At 33.7% G+C, this 19159-nt stretch overlaps 1 protein-coding gene across 1 annotated transcript; it reads right to left on the reverse strand.

The window, feature by feature from the left end:
* Positions 1-1414: 1414 nt before the first annotated feature.
* LOC128167525 (importin-7-like) lies at positions 1415-19092 on the reverse strand. The gene is made up of 28 exons (XM_052833306.1): positions 18884-19092; positions 15243-15324; positions 14982-15138; positions 14416-14574; positions 13957-14113; positions 13758-13847; positions 12370-12464; positions 12188-12258; positions 11809-11911; positions 11638-11683; positions 10373-10472; positions 9901-10094; positions 9192-9281; positions 8917-9082; positions 8237-8278; positions 7942-8060; positions 7664-7786; positions 7453-7519; positions 6459-6584; positions 5995-6092; positions 5704-5796; positions 5364-5584; positions 4873-5018; positions 4691-4756; positions 4527-4597; positions 4229-4370; positions 4022-4138; positions 1415-3654 (listed from the first exon to the last, which is right to left on the reverse strand). Exons 1-28 carry the CDS (start codon positions 18965-18967, stop codon positions 3575-3577), a joined length of 3105 nt encoding a protein of 1034 aa, XP_052689266.1. The 5' UTR covers positions 18968-19092; the 3' UTR covers positions 1415-3574.
* Positions 19093-19159: the final 67 nt, after the last annotated feature.

The raw sequence follows: 19159 nt of genomic DNA on the forward strand, positions 1-19159 counted from the left end.
TCTTCATTCTCATCAAATTTTGAAAAGCCTTTGAATTATAGGAGGAATTCTTTTCAAAAGGACCCCTAAATTGGACCTCCTTTCTTCTACCCATCCTGGGTCATATTTACAAACTTTCTGAAAGTTCTCAACACTTAACATTGTTTTAAAGAAAGTCCTGGAGAACATCTTCCAAAATGAAATGATAAAGAAGTAAATATCCAAGTAGGATAATGTAAAAATATGATGAAAGATGAAAAATTTAACTTTGTTATGACAAACTTTTTATAACATTTTTCACTCCTTTTAATAACAATAATCATTAAGAAGCTTGTCTCGGTATTGATTTCTCAAACCCTCAGAGTTTTTAGCTCACTGAGACAAAGTTGGTGGTTAGCTTATGGTATATACCTTTGGCGTAAGGGTGGATCTGGTTTAAGTTTTTTAAGCAGGCCTAGGTCCTGTGTCTAATATTAGTACTGTCCTATCTTCTCCAAACTTGCATAGATTGTGCATCTGGACCTACCTATGGACTTAAAAGACTTTGATGCTGAATCTGGGGCATGAATTTTTGATGCTGAGGGAAGTTTAAGTTTTTGAGGCAGATTAAAGTTTTAGAGCAGGTGCCCATTGTTAGCCATATCTAAGATATTATTGGACCAGTCTTCACTAAACTTGCATTGATGGTGCTTCTCGTGATACTTATGCACTTGACAGGCTTGAAAACTGACTCCGAGTCACAGGTTTTAGATGCTGGATGAGATTAAGGTTTTTGGAGCTGGTCGAAGTTTTTTGAGCAGGTACCCTTTGAAAGACAAATCCTAGTTATTATTGGTTCAACTTTTACCAAAATTGGATAGATGATGCATCTTGCGATACCGATGCACTCCAAAGGCTTAGATGCTGAATCTGAGCCATGGGTTTTGGATGCATTAGGAAGTTTTTGGAGCAGGTCAGATGTTTATGTAAATAATAGTTCATAAGTACATGTACTATTAAATTCAAACTTGCATAGTTTATTTAACTATTTAATTGAATCACAGAGGTGGCTTCATGATGCCATTTTGACCCCAAGAGCCTTCCATTTTCTGATGTTTAAAAGCTGTCCCTGTACCTAGTTTGAACTTCTCATGTTCCTTTAATATGTTGTGTAACAAGTACTCCTGTAGAACAGGCAGTTCAATGGCACAATATATGCAAGTTTTACAAGTCAAAATATTGTGCCAAAGCAATAATCATTCGTTCTATCTACTAAATCTTTAGTAGCCTCTTTGATGTGTTTGATTGGTTCGATTCATGTACCCGTAGCAACATGAATTATTATGAGTTTATTCAGATCTTGTGGACAAACTTGTTATTCTTTAAAAAAGACAGGATGATGCATTAATACAACATGTAACTGAATAGTAAGATGAATAACTAATCCAATAACAGCAAAATTTAAGATTTATTGAACATGTATTTTGTGTATAAACATCATGATGATAAATTTTGTTTTCTGAAATCTAAAAACATTGGACCTTCAATAAATTAGCAATGCAAAATATAAAATATTTCAAGATAAAAATTATCAAGTTTAATCTAATATGTGTACATTCTTTAGATTGCCAAATGACAGATAAACAATTAAACAAGTTCACACTATACTTAAGCAAAATTCTTGAAACTTGCAAACAAATCATTTGAAAAAAAAAGATGAAACTATAAAACAAACTGAAAAAGTTACAGAAGCCATTTGGCATCTATGGTAATGTGCATGTGAAAAATTTTTAACTTCTGATAAGGTCTGGTTTAATTAATAAGTCGCAATAACCCATTAAAAACTGGATTTCATTTGGTGGAAGTAGCAGTTGTTTGTCGAAGAGGAGCCATTTCTTGTATCAAGAAGATATCCACAAATTGATATATTTTACCCCATTTGCAAATTCAGATTCAGTCATCTCCAACATTATGCTCCTCTAATAATGTAACATAATTAACAAGATATTCAAGGATACACAAATGAAACAAAAGGTTTGAGCTCAACTCTTTCGACAAGACTTACAACTCCCTTAAACACAAACTTTAATGTATTATTAAAATGACAGCAGTTTTTAAACAGCATGTTTTATCTTTTTTCATTTTATATACATACATATATAAATTGTCTTTGGACTAGAATGTACTAGAAGTCTAAACAGATTATACTTCGTTAGTTTTTGAGTAAGCAAATGGCCCATCACAAACATATACACATATATTGCACTTTCAGCTTCACCAGTGCTGTAGGAAGTTTGTTTACGATAGACCAACACATTCTGCCTTTGATATACATATAAAATGACTTAATTTTCCAATGTGGGCTATTATTTTCAATCACAATTGTACTGCCAAAGAGCATTCACAAAAGTAAAAAATACTGAGAAAATCATGGTGACAATTTCAGAGCGTTTTTGTTTCTTCAAATAGATTTTCACACAAGACTGCAATTAATTGCAACATACTGGTACTTTGAACTTATATTTTAAAATTGTTTACAATAAATATCCTTCCAACAACACTGATGCAAAAATACTGAGAAAATGAAACTATAGACAACTACTGAATGCAATGTACACAAGTTACAAGTTTACATTTGCTACTGTTTTTCATTAGTTCATAAAAATACTGAATTTATTATTATCCATTTATTTCACTTTACTTCTTTAATCAAAATGTAGCTTTGCTCAAAACATGGTAAATTTCCCTAAGAATGATCATGTTACATGTATGACTTAGTCCAATATTTCAGGAGTTTGTGTTAGCCTCCAGTATTTGAAAACATTTGGAATGCTAAAACAAAATAATGGAAATAATAAATAACATAACACAAAGATGATACAAAGCATCAAAGAACAACACATTGAAATGGCATAACATGAATCTCCATCAAAATCCTTTCCTGACATGGTTTTTATATAAATTGTTCACATTTCGTTTACTAATAAATTATTTATAAACTGTACAATATAACACATTTCCATTCAATGATGCTTTTTATATCTTTAGCATAAATCTCAATGGTCTCTTTACAGTTCCATAGAATATACTGAAATTCTGCTTCCTCTTACTTCATGTTTTTTTCAATATGCTATATGTACAATATAATTATAGAATAGCACAGAGTCACATGTTTCTCCAACAAAATAGTGGTAAGGTTTTGACAAAAGTTTCATCCTCCATTTGGTTTTACTTCTGATGAACAGATACTTTATGCATAATTAATTTAGCACTAATTGGGAAGGAAAAACACTGTAGCACTTTATATAGCCAAGTCTATGCACAAGCAAAGAAAACAACCCGTTTTTCTCAGTTTAAAACTGAAGTTCACATGAATGCAATTCACACTAAGCTTTGTAAGGAACAAAAATTCTGAGTCAAAACTACATGCAAGGAAGTTTAAAACTGGCATGGTAAAGATACTTTGGTAGTATTCATCTACAGACACAATTCCTGAAAAAACCAAGCTTTTTCCTGTCTGAGAGATACAGAAAACACGACTGGTGACATCGGCTAAAAATTCATCATCACATACTGAGGGATATGTAACAGGAATTATGTTGTAATGAAACCAAGGTTAAGATCCAAAATTGAAACTTGATGGCACACTAGTCTGCTGGAATACATATCCTCCTCTCTCCTCTATCTTCCGTGATTCTTTAAAATAAAACAAATATACGTACATTACACAGATAATACGGTGGATATAGTGTACATTAAACTCTATACCTAAGCACTGTATTCCAAATATTTAGATATCTTTTTTTTAAATGAATGGTCATGCTTATTAAAGGGAGATTCCTGGTTCTTATGTTAATCAAAGATATTTTTTTTCTCCATTTAATTTATTCTTTTAAATAAACAAGAACAATCTGAGAGCAGATCTGTGTCCCTGAAAAAATGTCCCTCTTCAAATCACAGTAATAAACAGTAAACATTCCAATATACATGTACTGCCCCTGAATTTGGTTGTAAACTTTGGTCTGTAATTATCTTACGGGTGTACAAGCACAGTGACACTGACCTGCTGCAGCTCTCCTCTGCTCGGCCAGCTTGAAGACTTCCTCCACCTCCTTCCTTTGTTCCTCAGTCAACTGACTGATCAATGAGTTGTACCAGTTAGGATCGTTGGCCTGCAGGTCTGAAATACAACAAAACCAGGTCAGTAAAAGAATGATAAAAGATTTGACGCATACAAGCATTTGACTCTGTTGTACATGTATATGCTTACTTTGTAAGACAGTTTTGAAGATCATGTACTCATCCACAGGACAGGTTTCCTCATCCAGTGGAGTCTGGTAGCTCTCCAGAGCAGTCTCCTCTGTCCCATCGTCTGTGTATTCACCATCACTGTCATCATCTTCATTGTTAGCCTGCAATCCAGTTTAACATCAAGATAACTTTTGTTACTCCAGAATGTAGTTCAATAAAATCTTCTTATCATGCAAAAAACACTGTATATGCACTTAATGGCATGTATTCCCCAACATACAGTATAAATATATATTGTGTTTCTAACTGCTACTTACTGCTTTTTCTAATTTCTCTATGTACTGGGCCCCCTCTTCATCAATTTCGTCTTCTGAGCTGGCAAGTTCCTCTGAAACATTGCATGGATGGATAGAGATAACATACACTCAACATGAAAGAAAACTGTTTTGTTTGCCATACAATTCATTTTGAATGTCCTCACCATTGACTTCATCTTCATCATCATCTTCATCATCATCGCTGTCCTCATTCTCCTCTTGAGCTTTACCTGTTCAAATTTACATTGTAAATATGTGTACTGGAATGGTTTCCATATTTTAAGGCATCTATATCTCATAAAGTTTAAATCAGACAATGATCAAATAGAAATGCTTGGAGACTTACTTGCATAAGCTCTTTTCAAGCCCTGGAACAGAACCAGAGAGGCAGGCATGATTTGAGGACCCACATTGGTCACTTCCGTGGGTCTGACTCCAGCCATGTTAATCAATGAACATAAACCTAAAACACACATTTTCCTGTCGTGCAACCTACAACAGAATTGATTCTGCATTATACTATAATAATTTTTGGGGGGAAGAGGGGAGTGGGGGCATTAATCATTGTACTGTAAATGGTCAGGCCTGCTTATCTATTCCAATCATCAAAGGGAACAGGTATGATTATGTAGGAAGTTGTCAGAGAAAAAAATTAGAGTGATTAACATAGTGAGATCATCTTGATCAGTTGTTGTTCATCATCATTCAACTTCCTCCCTATTGTTGTAGTACTTTGTTTTTACAATTCACACTGTTACACCAAGTAAAACAACATTTCAATCGCTATCAATATTCATAATCACAAATTGTTTCCAAAGAGCCAAGGAACACACTTACCCAAGGAAGCAGTCCACGTCATGAAGCCACTGTTTTAAGAATTGTTCTAATATAGATCCTGTGATATTGTCTATTTGTAACTTTGATAACGTGTCCAGTAATAATGGAGGGTTATAATACAGAGCAGCAATCACAACTTGTAAGCACATTGTCCGTAACTCTGAAGTCAAAACCTCCCTTGTTAGTCTCTGTAACACTAATTCTACAAACAATGGCACAACCTACAAAACAGATATCATCACGTACAGTCACAGCTGTAAATGTTTGTGTACACACATACATGTACAGTGTACTGTACTTAAAGTATAACTGGAATGCAGTCAATTGAAACCTAGCTTACATGATCCACTTGCCCAGGGCACTGAAGCAAGATGACTTCCAACAATTTGGCAGCATGGCATTCTGCATCTTCTCCAATTTCTGCTGACATTACCTGAAAAACACAAGCCAAGCTCAATGTCAAGGAATAAACAAAGTACAAAAGGTCATAAAACAAAAAATATAACATGCATATACTATCCAGACTACCTGAAATATATTCATTTTATCACTCAATTTCTTTCACTTTACATGTTGATGCTTAGAAGTTGTAATCATTATTTTTTTTACCTGAGCACTACATGCTACTTACTTGTTTACACATGTTGTATATGACTTGTATGTGTTCAGGGTTGGACAGGAAAGCTGGCGTGTCCACAGTGATGTAGTTATGAAGAGCTGGCATCATGTCTAAATAGAGAAGCAATTTGTAAATACCACATGGCATTATCCCAAGCCATTAATATTTTACATGAAAATGATACATACATGTTGAAGTAACCAAGCACTTAACAATTTTAAAGTTGGACTGACTCAGAAAAAAATTAGAGTGTCTGACAAAATGACATCACTGTGATCAGATGCAAGTTTCCATCATTTATCAGTCCAACTAAAGGTCTCAGCCTATCAGCTAGCAGAGCTTTATACTGTATTTTCTCAGCCTAGCAGCTAGCAGAGCTTTATACTGTATTTTTCTCAGCCTAGCAGCTAGCAGAGGTTTAAACTGTATTTTTCTCAGCCTAGCTGCTAGAAGAGCTTTATACTGTATCTTCTCACCTGTAAAGTAATCGATGCCATCTTTCTGGAACATCTCGTACAGCATACCAAACACCTGCCACATGTGGTGGGACACCTGGGCACTTGTCAGGCTGTAGATCAGGGACAGGACCTCCTCATAGAAGTCTACAAAGCAAACACTTCATTTAAACACCACAAGTCTGAAAATCATACTTAAAACTCACTTAAAATCTCCAGAGAAGTAATTAAAACAGCAAATTTTGTACTTTTAAAGCTGCTTGGTCCGATTTTTTTGTAATTACAGTATCAAAATTTTGTCCATACAAATCATTTATCTTAGAAAGTTATGGACTTTCTCCTATTTACACCAGTAGAATCAGTCTCCTTTCAAAGTTAGAAATATTCAAAGTAATCTAAAATAATTTCTCTTTGGGCAAACGAAAAACCAAACCAAAATGCATCACGGGAATGTTTAGAAAAGGAAACCACTTTCATCTCCCGAATGATTGGGGTTATTCAACCCGCATGCTATGCATCGATTGTAAAGAAAACAGACTTTGGAAAACAAAACGTACACATGTTATTTGTAATTTGTCTGATCATTTCGACCTTTATTTAAAGCGATGTCAAAATCGTAATACAACCATACCCGTCTCGTCGTCATGGGTGAAATTTAACATGAGGCGAAATAACGCAGTACCTTCTAATGTCGTTTGTTTTGTTAGCAAATTTTGTACGCATTTTTCTTCATTGAAATTTGGCATAATTGATGGGTAAAACTACTACAATGTCTATTATTATACATATACTAAGCATAGCCATTGTTTAAAAGCGTGCATAAAATTTGATATAAAATCGGACCAAGCAGCTTTAACACTATGAAGACTTGTGAATTACAATTACATTTTCAACTACATATAATCATTAAGAGCAGCTGATTAAACTGAAAATCATTTCTTCATGTCTTAATTCTGCTTTATATTAATTATTTCAGCAAACATTCTAAGGAAACGTAACATAAAAATTTTCTTACCCATTATATTCTTTTGTAGAATGACTCCAATAACATTTAACACAATACCCTCTAACTGAGTTAAAATCTGCAGAGAAAAAAAAAAAAACCATATAACTACCTTTATTACACTGACTTTAGTTTAACAATACCACTTCACATTTAATGTCTTCTGTCTACCTCCCTGTCTAAATCAAGTCTAGAGATTAGTTCATGTTTCTACCATACTTGCCTCTTTTTGATTCTCCATAACATTGAGAATGGTTTCCATGGTATTTAAGATACCAAGTGCAGTAATGGCTTTTTCCTCTGAACTGTCCATATCTGCCTCTATCACTTGAGCAAATGTCTGAGCCTGCAATCATTATTAACCATAACATTAACATTGCTGTATCTTATTGTCAGGTCTTTGGTAATACTAGGTGTTAAGTTTTTGACAGAGCATAAAATGATTAATCTGCAATTATATGCATGTGTTAAGGAGTCAACAGTCCATTTTCAATGACTGACCAGATGAGTCATCATTTCCACAGCCAATGGGGTCACTTCTGCGTCAAAGGTTATCACAATTCTTTGCATCACACTGGTCAGGTCATCATTTTCCGTCTCTCGAATGACTTTCAATAATTCTACAGAATTAAGAAAAACAAATTTAATTTTGTGCATTTACCCAGGTCTTAGAAATAAAATGTAACATCAAAGAGTGATATTGTACATAGACATTACAAATCAATGTACAGGTACATGTGTTATTATTAAAGGGCTTAAAAACATGTGTACTTTTTACATAATCTTGACAACTTACCTAAACAAATGGGTTTTACAAATGGCTGGATGTAGTCTTTGGCTATAAGATAAAACCAAATCATTATTGAAACATACATCAGTACTGCACAAGTTTTAAGTCGAGATAATTTCTTTCATTGCCAAATAAATTTACATAGAGTCAACTATATAGTCTGTCCCAAAATATTTATGCTTCACATTTTGACGATTTTTGAGAAAAATACACATACCTGTGGGAGAAAAGCAATTGAAATTGATAAAAGAGAAAATTTCCCAGATATCTTCACTGACACACTATCGTTTTTCAAATGAAAACCAATTTCTTATGGAGATTTATAATGGGGAATGTTTACATCTTTTCTCCGTTTGGAAGTCACTCGGAGTACCTCACACAATTTTTCAACGTTAACATTCGGGCTATTCCATGGCTGACGCATTGCAAAATCCCCATAAACTTTTTATTTTTATCTGTGTATTGAAACCTGACAAGCTATAGGAAATGTTTCAAAGGGGCAATCTTGGAATTTTTTCATACTATTGAATGAACATCGTTTGAACCAAAAGTATTTATAAACATAAAACAATTGAAGAAATGTGCGGCAAAAATATCTTGGGACAGAGAATAAAACAGTATCTGTATGAATGACCACTTAATTTAACAAACCAACGAACAAAATGCTGGGTCTCGCTGCTGTTTACCTTTTTCTTGTTCTACCAAGAGAACCTGCAGGGCCACAGCAGCTTCCACTCGGACCGGAAGCTCTTTATCCGAACAAAGACACTGTCGCACCATTTCTAAGGAGGTTTTCAAATTTTGTTCATTCTTAAATTTCAGTTCACAGAAATGTTTTAACACCCATGCAGCCTGGAACAGAAAATAAGAAAACCATTACAGAAGCTCCTTTCATGTTGAATTGGTTCACTCAAAGGAAGTTAAATGGACTTTTTAAAATAATTTAGGAATGCATGCTTACCCTAGCTCTCAAGAAACCATGTTCACTGCTGAATTCTGGGAAAACATGTGTTGCCAACAGCATTTCTGCCTGGTCTTTGTATATCTTTCTCTACAAAGCAATTCTAACAGACTGTTTAAAAATGAATGAATGCTTTAGTGTTGTAGCCAATGAATGGCTTCCTCTAAAATCAATATCTTCAAAGCATTTTATTGTTACTTGTCATAGGATCTAAAAATCAAATTAGCCTGTACAGTTGTGCAAGAACTGTATTAAACAAATCTTTAAAAATATTCAACAAACTACAACAAAGGCAAAAAGAATGAAGCCAACAAATAACAAAACAATGAACACATCAGAAACTGTAATAGAAATACATCCAAAGAATTGAATTGCACACCTGTGCAACATAAAAACTTAAAGTTTACCAAGTGAGGTCTTGACTTTCTGGGACCCAATAAATAGGACTGGTTACCCTATAATTGCCATTACATGAGCAGTACAATTGTATTTGTTTACATGCAAGTGAACACAACAGGTTAAACATAACATTTGATCTTGAAAACTTGCTCAGTAAAAAATTAGAGTGTTTGACATGATATAATCATCAGCATCAGTCATTGTTCTCATCATCGACTAGTTTTCAAAATCCTCCATCATCTTCCACCATCATATAATCTAGCCTTGACCAGTATACAGGATACTTATATCAAAATCACATTGCACAAACCTTCAATATGACTTCAGCTACAGCTCCAATCATATGAAGTGCACCATCCTTTTGCCTGGGATCAACCTGGGGCTGAGTCAGAACTTGCATACAGAATCCCATGGCTTTCTGCAACACCTCCTTACGCTTGGAAGCAGCCGAGTAAAACAAGGTCTGTGCAGCAATCACTGGTGAAAGGAAATCTTCAAACACATCTGTAAAGACAGAAGTTTAACTGAAACAATGTGTTGAGTATAAAATTTGAGTACTCCAATTAAACTGCACAAGTTGAAAGACATATGATACACATCAGAATCACCACTTTGGGGTTTTGTTTGTATTTTTATCTTTTAATATATCTTTTCTTTTAAAAACTATCTCTATTTTATTCTTTTAAAAACTATCTCTATTTTTCTCTATTAAAAACTATCTCAAATTCATAGCATCCATTGCAATACACTTGCACCTATGGTGAACATTTACATGCACCTACCATATTTGATCCTGATATATTCCTGAGGATCTGTATTCCAGAGTTCCTCATCTTCATCGCTGTGACACATCAGAGGGAAGATAACCTCTTGAATGATGCCCTAAATCACAAATGTAAGCATGTAAGTTTCACAACCATTATAGCAACAATTTAAACATTTTAAAATGTTAATACAAGTTATGCACGTCAAATAAAAAGTTTTTTAAATGTATACTGAATTTAAAACCACCTAGCCAAGGGACTAAATGGGAGTTATGATCAGTAAGTTGCTCTGGCACTTGTACGAACTGAGCAGTCCATACAGGACTCTGCCAGCAGATTAAGTGCTGCAACACACAATAGAGGTACATATATATTCACTGTAGTTGTCTTCATTTGTTAACATTTCTATTTGTATAAGACAATCCAAAGTTTATTTTATGTTTAACATAACCAGCGCACGTAGGTTTACGAGAAATTGTGTTTTAAAAAAAACAAACAAAACCCTATTTTGATTTTAATTTTTCTAGTTAGATTTATCTAAAATACTGCAAGCTGTAGAAATTTGATATGCTTAGAGCACATTATGGACTCTTATCAGATACTGGGATTGTAAGGAATGATCATAATTAAAGATGTAGCCTACATGTACATGTTGCTTGAATGTTCACTGTATTTTTACTGATGTAAATAAATGAAAGTCATTTGTATGAAGAAAATGTTTGTTTTAATTTCATCGCCCTCCCTCGAAGGTTTGGAATTTATACGTGACATTAAATGTAGAATTAACTTTGGGTGGCCTAAATGTAGAACAGAAGAAGGTAACTGGTAAAGCAGGATCCAAGTCACTTAAGTACACTAACTATAATCCGTCACTCTTTCTAAGTCATTGCAAGAAACCACATCTGTACTCAGCGTAACATTGCAACTACTTAGCAATAGTTTAAATTATTCATTTTTTGAATAAAGCACCACAGTAATAAATAAATGCCTTTAGTACAGTGAAAATAATTCAAAGTTAAAGTTAAAGTTTTTCCCTTCTGTACTGCACAATATTCAGAAACTATAACCCATGATTTATTTTTTAACTGTACACTGAATTTAAAACCACCTAGCCAACAGATTAAGTGGGAGTTATGATCAGAAAGTTCATCTAGCACTTCTACAAAATGAGCAGTCTATAAAAGACTTTGCCAAAATAAATGTATTTAGTGCAAAAATAGTTCATATGTACATGTAAATTGGACCTAAACATAAATTGTAACCCATTTCTAATAGGAACTTACCTGCATGTGTGGTTTCATGAACTTCCAACTGAATGCATGGCTAACACTGTAGAAAATAGAAATAAAACATGTTTTTAGAAAGTTAAATTTAATAACCAATATTGTAAAATATTCTTCTTTTAAACAGCATATCCAAGTTTTATTGCCATTGAGTGTAAGCATGGTGCTCACCCCTGATTCAGGTAATTGACAGACTGTTGGAGGACTCTGGGAGCGATGTATATTTTCTGCCTGTACTGATCCAACACCTTAAACAACACCTGAATTATGCCTCCTGTAGAAAATACAGTGTACATGGGTATCAGACAACTGAATTATACCACCTGTAGAAAATACAGTGTACATTGGTATCAGACAACTGAATTATACCGCCTGTAGAAAATACAGTGTACATTGGTATCAGACAACTGAATTATACCACCTGTAGAAAATACAGTGTACATGGGTATCAGACAACTGAATTATACCACCTGTAGAAAAAGTTAATCAATATGTACATGGGTATCAGACAAGAACTTTTATCTTGCTGGAAACGGAAATCATTTCATACCTGAGAAAGATTTAAGATACCATTCCGAAAACTGAGTATACTCTTTTGTGACATTTCCTGGACTGCCATATCTAAAGTAAAAAGAACAAAAAATTCAACTTAAATTAGAATTCCCACAACAAACATTTGCATTCATTAGGAACAATAAATTACTCTCCAAATAATGGAGTAGTAAGAATTACCTTTCAAATACTCTAGCCAAGATGTGAACTGCCCATTTCTTGACCTTCCACCATGCTAGTTCTGGGCGATCCTCAACATCAATTTGATTGGTTTGCTAAAAATAAAACATGAACATGAGTAATTTTTTTACTTTTCAGGAGCTAAAGTGTATTTTAGTACCTTTGAAATCGCTATGTTCACATTCCCTTATACCAACTACTAATACATAATAGCTGGGAGTTAAAAAATGAGATTTGGTCTTGCACTATTTGGTATACAGCTTACAATCATGTTCAACCATATCTAACAATAAATAGTGCGGTACAGTAAAGGACTATGTGCGGTATGGTCAAATATCTGCCCCCGATTTCAACCAATTTTTAAATAGTATCGTATAAAAATAAAATCTTCACAAATCACTGTATAGAGGATGCCTATAACTTTAATCTTGATTTTAGTCATCTTTGCTCATTTGTTGGTTATGTATGACGTCTCCTAAATGACATAATTCCCGCAAATTTGCAAACAAATGAAAATATTCTTATTTTTGCTCTATATTTTGCATTCGGAAGTATAGAGCGCAGGTCTGCTCAAGTGCGATTTTAACATATGTTTTTCTTCAGATAGTTATACACATTATACTAAAAAATGGTACTTGAGCAAGCCTGCGCTCGATGTGTCCGAGTCGAAAAACCATCGGAAAACACCCATAATTTGCTACAAAACATCAATTTATCAAAATAATACAATCTTCATGATGTCATTTTTACATCATGACGTCACTGTGGTGACAACCTTTAACACCTATATTTCCAATATAATTTTGACTATCTTTCACGTTATTTTTAAAAGCTCTTTCTAAAACTTTGATTTTGGGGGAAAAAAATGCATAAAACCGCACATAGTCCTTTGAGGTACAAAATGACTTTAAACTCCTCTCTGCCCAATAACAAGTACGGCTCGAGTACATGAAATTACCATCTAACGTATACATGATGAATATTTATATTTGCAAGCTTGAATCTTATGATACAGGAATAATTTGACTATGGATAAGCATAAAATATTAAGTCCAAAATACTCTACTATTGGGTTCAATGTCATCCCCCCCCCCCAAAAAAAGAAGATACATCACCTGCTTTAAATGTAGTTTGATTGAAAAGCTAACAGACAGACAAGAATGTTGATACAAGTTAACTTCAGAATATTTTTGGAGGTTGCATCTTCTGTTATTTTTGTTATGTCCTCACTCCCTTATACCAACTACTAATACATAATAGCTGGGAGTTAAAAAATGAGTTTTGGTCTTGCACCGTTCGTCATACAGTTCACAATCATGATGAACCGTATCTAGCAATGAATGATGCCCAACAGTAATTTGGCCGGACATGACAGCATTTTCTCATACCTCTGGAACAGGTCTGTCCACAATTTGTCTAACAGCTTCCATCCATTGAGTAAAAACTTCCTTTGTCAACACCTCTAGAGGGAGATAATTCTACAAGAATAATTCACACATTACCAGATAGTGAAAACAGACATGCAGTATATCAAGAAGAGATAGTAAGAGTTGCATGAATGTGTTCATTATCTCCCCAGACCAGTACCTGTATAAATGCATAAAACACTTTAAGGATCTGCTTCTGCAGTAGAACAGAGTATTCGGATTCATCTGGCATGAGACTGATCAGGCGCTGATACACAACAGGTAGAATGATGGCCATCGCATCATCAAGGATTTTTCTTTCATCTGGTCTCTTGTACCTGAACAAATTATAAAAGTACTTTTAACTTAACACATGTACCACACAATCACAGTGTTTCATTCATTATTATAAAATGGCTATCCTTATTACACAAAATGGTAAGAGCTTGAACCAATCACAGTGTTTCATTCATTATTATAAAATGGCTATCCTTATTACACAAAATGGTAAGAGCTTGAGCCATTGTTGACCAGAAAACTGGATTTTCTCATGATTATTAAATGGCTTTCCTTATGATATTTTATGGTTACAGAGCTTATCTATACAGTCAGGAAGACAACCTTAGACAATGGGACTTACTCGTAGACTTTGACCATCTGGTACAGAGACATCAGGGCTCCCATCCAGGTGGAGTGGTTGTCTGACTGGATGTACAGCAGGATCTTCTCCGGGACATTGGGCCAGCGGCCAGGGTAGTCGTGTTTAATGATGTGACTGATACAAACACACAGCTGGACTCTATAAAAATACAATTTAAACATTTATGTATGGGCAAAGCAGCCTTTTAATAATGATACATCATACAGACATTTATTCTGAACTCTGTGTATTAGGTTTCAGGTACTACTGAAGAAACTTTTATTCTGTATATTTCCCCTTTATCTCATAATGATATTCAAATTAATCCAGGTACAGTTGTTGAAGCATATCAAGATGCATGAAAGCTCCAAATCTTAGAATATTGTCACTTTCAATGCTATAGTTCAAGTTATATAAAACAATAATAAGAACTGAATGTAATCAGGCCTTTCTTTCTTGATGCAAGTATCATTAAAATTTTAAGAATCTCAAAGGAAGAGATTACAAAGCACTTTACTTGATTCTGACAATATAAATCTTAAGGTGTGTTTCGAGCTGTATCATACCTGACTGGTTCTGGAGCATGAATGATGGCTTCAATGAGGTGCTCACGGACTGCAGCACGATCATGTTCGTGAATGGAAAACGGCACTGGATCTCCTGGTTTCTCTGCCTCCCTATCTTGCCAAAACTGTGTCACCATGTTTTTCAGGTAAATCACACCTAAAATATCAGAAATTTTTCATTGCTTGTGACAAAAAGATTGAGATAAAAGCAAGTGACTTCCATAGAATCTACAAGACAGTGTAAAGGTCATGGAAATTTACCTGCTTGTCTAACTGGCATATCAAGCTGATCGGACATGATGGCCTGAAGCAAAATAGGACTAAATCCTATGATCTTGTGAACCTGAAATTCAACAAAGAAACAAAATTACAATTTTTCACCTTAAACAACATGTGTTGGAAATTTTTGAAATAAAATTCATAAATTGAATGGAGTTAATAGCAATTTAACCCATTTTGCTGATGAACAATTTTAGAAGATTTCATCTTGTTTAATAGAGTGCTTTTGTTGCAGTTGACTCCAATTAGAAAATAAAACTTGTTAGCAAATTTAAAGGCATTAGACAGATAACATGATTTGGATACTCAATTTGAACCTATTTTCTCCTAAACATCCTGTTCAAGTAGAAATTTCAATCAAATCTTACATCATTTTTAAAGGTTACAAGTACATTACAAAACCTAAGCAATTAAAATTTTTCATGCAATCAATACTGCTGAAACTATGCATCAAAGTTTCCAACCATTCTTGAAAAAGGAAACTTCTCATTTACCGTAATCCGGTGAATATAATACGCACTTTTTTCCCAGCATTTTTTACCATGAGAAAGCGGTGCGTATTATACATCCCTATAGGATTTGGATATATTTTTTCCCTAGCTGAAGCACGGGGTATCTTACTGCCGTATTACCTATGCTGTTCACAGACAGGACCGATACCCCGCTATACATCGTAACATTCCTTCATTATCACATATATATTATTATTTAACCCTTAGGAAATCATTGTTATAGCATGTAATTAAAGAAAATGTATACTTGAAGTCTGTTAATAAATAAACTGTTTCAAAATGGCCTTTAAAAATTAATTTGAACTGCCTATTCTTTATCTCCGTGTACGCCGCCATTACAGATGTTATTAATAGAATGCGGACTTCGATGGCCACGTGCTATACTTTGTATCCAATCTTTGAAAACAGCTTACACATCATTTGGCTCATTTTTAACCATTTTTATGTAATGCTAACTGATTTATCGCAAATAATTACGAATGTAAATAATTCTATAACTTATTCCGTTAATTGAAGCCATTGAAACAGTTGTGCTCCCCCACCGCTAACGCTTGACACCTTGGGTATCTCAGACACCCCCTTTAGGCTATAAGTGTACTATACACAACACAACTATTTGTGCACATATTTTATTATGTTCCAGACCTATAATTGATCACTTTGATCATCATCGGAATCATTTAAGAATTTAATTAGGTCCGTTATCTCCATACCTGTACATCGTCCGTTTTTCACTTCACATGGATTGTAATGACTAAACAATTATATAACGCTTGTTAAAAGTAGTTGATTTTATTTAGGGAAGAATATTTAATACTAGGTCTTTTTAAAACATTGATTATGAATTAAAGATATTACCGCGATATACTAGTTACAATAAATCCGTATCTAAGAAAATATTGTTTTTCTTATTTCCGGTAGCGTATTCCCGCGATGAAGTTGAGCGTGCATACAAAGTATAACTGCTTTGTTGATACTCAAGATTACCGTTTGGTCATTTTTTTAATGCGTATTATACATCCCAACAAGCTTTTTTTCACCACTTTCAGACCCAAAGTTGGGAGTGCGTATTGTACACTACTGCGTATTATATTCACCGGATTATGGTAATCACTTATTTCATCAGCATAAATAATGCTAAACATTAATGCTAAAATTAAATAGCCAAATAAGATAGTAGTCTTTACTGTTTTTATCTTTTATCTTTATTTTTCTTTGATGCAACATCCACTTTTCAATGTTGCCCCTTTTCTGTTTAAAGTTGAAAGCTCATATAGCAGTGATTAACCTGTCACTTAGTATAAATCTTTATATTGAATATACTTAATAAAATTTGTGTGTGTAAAAAATTCTTGCTTTTATAAATTCACATACAAGGGGAGCAACAGACATTGTAACTCTCCAGATGTTTTATGATTCTTCTAGATGTCTGTTAAGTTTTTATGCCACTTGTATTATCTGTTAACTTGACCATGGTGCTGTCATTTGAGAAAATTTACAGTTTTAAGAGCACTTGAATGGATTCTATCATACCACCTGGTAACACAGGTTCTAAAACTCTTCACATAGGTTAAAAATTCTGTATTGGTATTTTTCAAACTACTGATTAATCAGACCAATATTATAAAACTAAATTACCAAGCATTTAAAATATTTACAACTTTTGCCAGTTGAACAAGCAGTTTTCAAATCTGAAGTTTAAAAAACCCACATTTTTTCAATAAAAAATAAATTGAAGGAGTGTTCAATTTAAATTGTCTAAACTGCCACAAACATTACCAAAATTATTAATCTTTACTATATTATATATGCATGAATTGAATAAGTGGGGCTAGATACAAATACTTATGCAAAAATTTTACCCAAAATGATTGATAAATGATTTGTATGTTGTGGTAGTTTTGACAAAATATTTATCTTTCCAGTTGTAGAAATAAGTGTTAAGGAATAACACGCAAATGAATCAATTTAGAAAATATAAATTATTTATGATGAGATGAAGTTTAGCATGTTTTGATTAACAGTGATGATCAAGTGCATAATTGTATTATCTATTTATAGTCTGTCCCAAGATATTTATGCTGCACATTTGGACGAGTTTTAATAAAAATAAACATACCTGTGAAAGATGTGCAATTGAAATGGATATTTTCCAAGATAATTTCATTGACACATTATCATCTTTCAATCAGAAAAATTCACAGGAACGAAAACATATTTCTTACGGAGATTTATAATGGGGAATGTTTACATCTTTTCTCCATTCGGAATACACTCGGAATACATCGCGCAATTTTTCAACGTTATTATCCGGGCTTGCTGCAATACAAAATCTCCGTAGACATCACATTTTTTAACATTGTATTGAAACCTGATAAGCTAACAGGGGCGTTTCGACTGAAAAATCTTGGAAATTTTTCATACTTTTAAATTAACATTGTTTGAACCCTGAGGTATTTATAAATATCAAGCAATTAAGCCAAATGTGAATCCAGGATATCTTGGGACAGAGTATAGATTAATTTCAGAATTTTTTTTAAGGCTTAGATTATGATGCAAATGATAATGTCCTTTATTAGCCAAGAAATAAGAAAACTCCAAAAGACTAACATGTTTTTACATTATAAATCTCCATGAGAAATCTTTTCAATTTCCAAAAGAATTAATGGGACAATTTCATAAAGAAATATCAATTTCAACTGTCAAATACTTAACAGTGTTGGGTATTTTGTATTTCATTTCTTAGAGAATATTTGATTGACACAGAAAAATACTAGATCAGAGTATTATAAATTTTGACATAAATAAACATCAAATTAAAACAAATAATCACACTTCTGTCTTTTGTCTATGTCGATGCAATGCACACTCAGATCCCACATGGCATGCTCAAACCACATGGTCTGATCCTCATGCAGTCTTGGCAATATGCCAAACATATTTCACAACACTCAAAATTTATTTCTCACGGACGATATCAAATTATTTTTAAAATTTTTTATATCTGTATAAAGGCTATGACAGTTTCCTTTAATATTAAATTTTCTCGTTTCACACATGTGTTCGATGTCTGCCATCTTGGCTAACGTGTCTTGAGAATGGATAACTCACCTCTGTCAACTGTTTTTCTGCTTGTTCTCTTTGATTCGGGTCCAAAGTGGCCCGCAATACTTCTATTAATTTTCCTGCGTCCATTTTCCACAATATAGATGCACCTAATCGAAATAAATTTGCGATAGGAGGGACAATTTTCCCCTCAATGTATCCTCATCTCAGTCGCGCCAAAGAGAGTTACCCTCATGGAGGTACCGAAAATCCAGACCGATTGTCGCAAAATATTTAACGTGAAGTGTCCTAATTTTGCCTTATGGATAACAAAATACAGTG

This window comes from Crassostrea angulata, chromosome 1 (genome assembly GCF_025612915.1).
Source record: "Crassostrea angulata isolate pt1a10 chromosome 1, ASM2561291v2, whole genome shotgun sequence".
In the NCBI taxonomy this organism is placed as follows: Eukaryota; Metazoa; Mollusca; class Bivalvia; order Ostreida; family Ostreidae; genus Magallana; species Magallana angulata.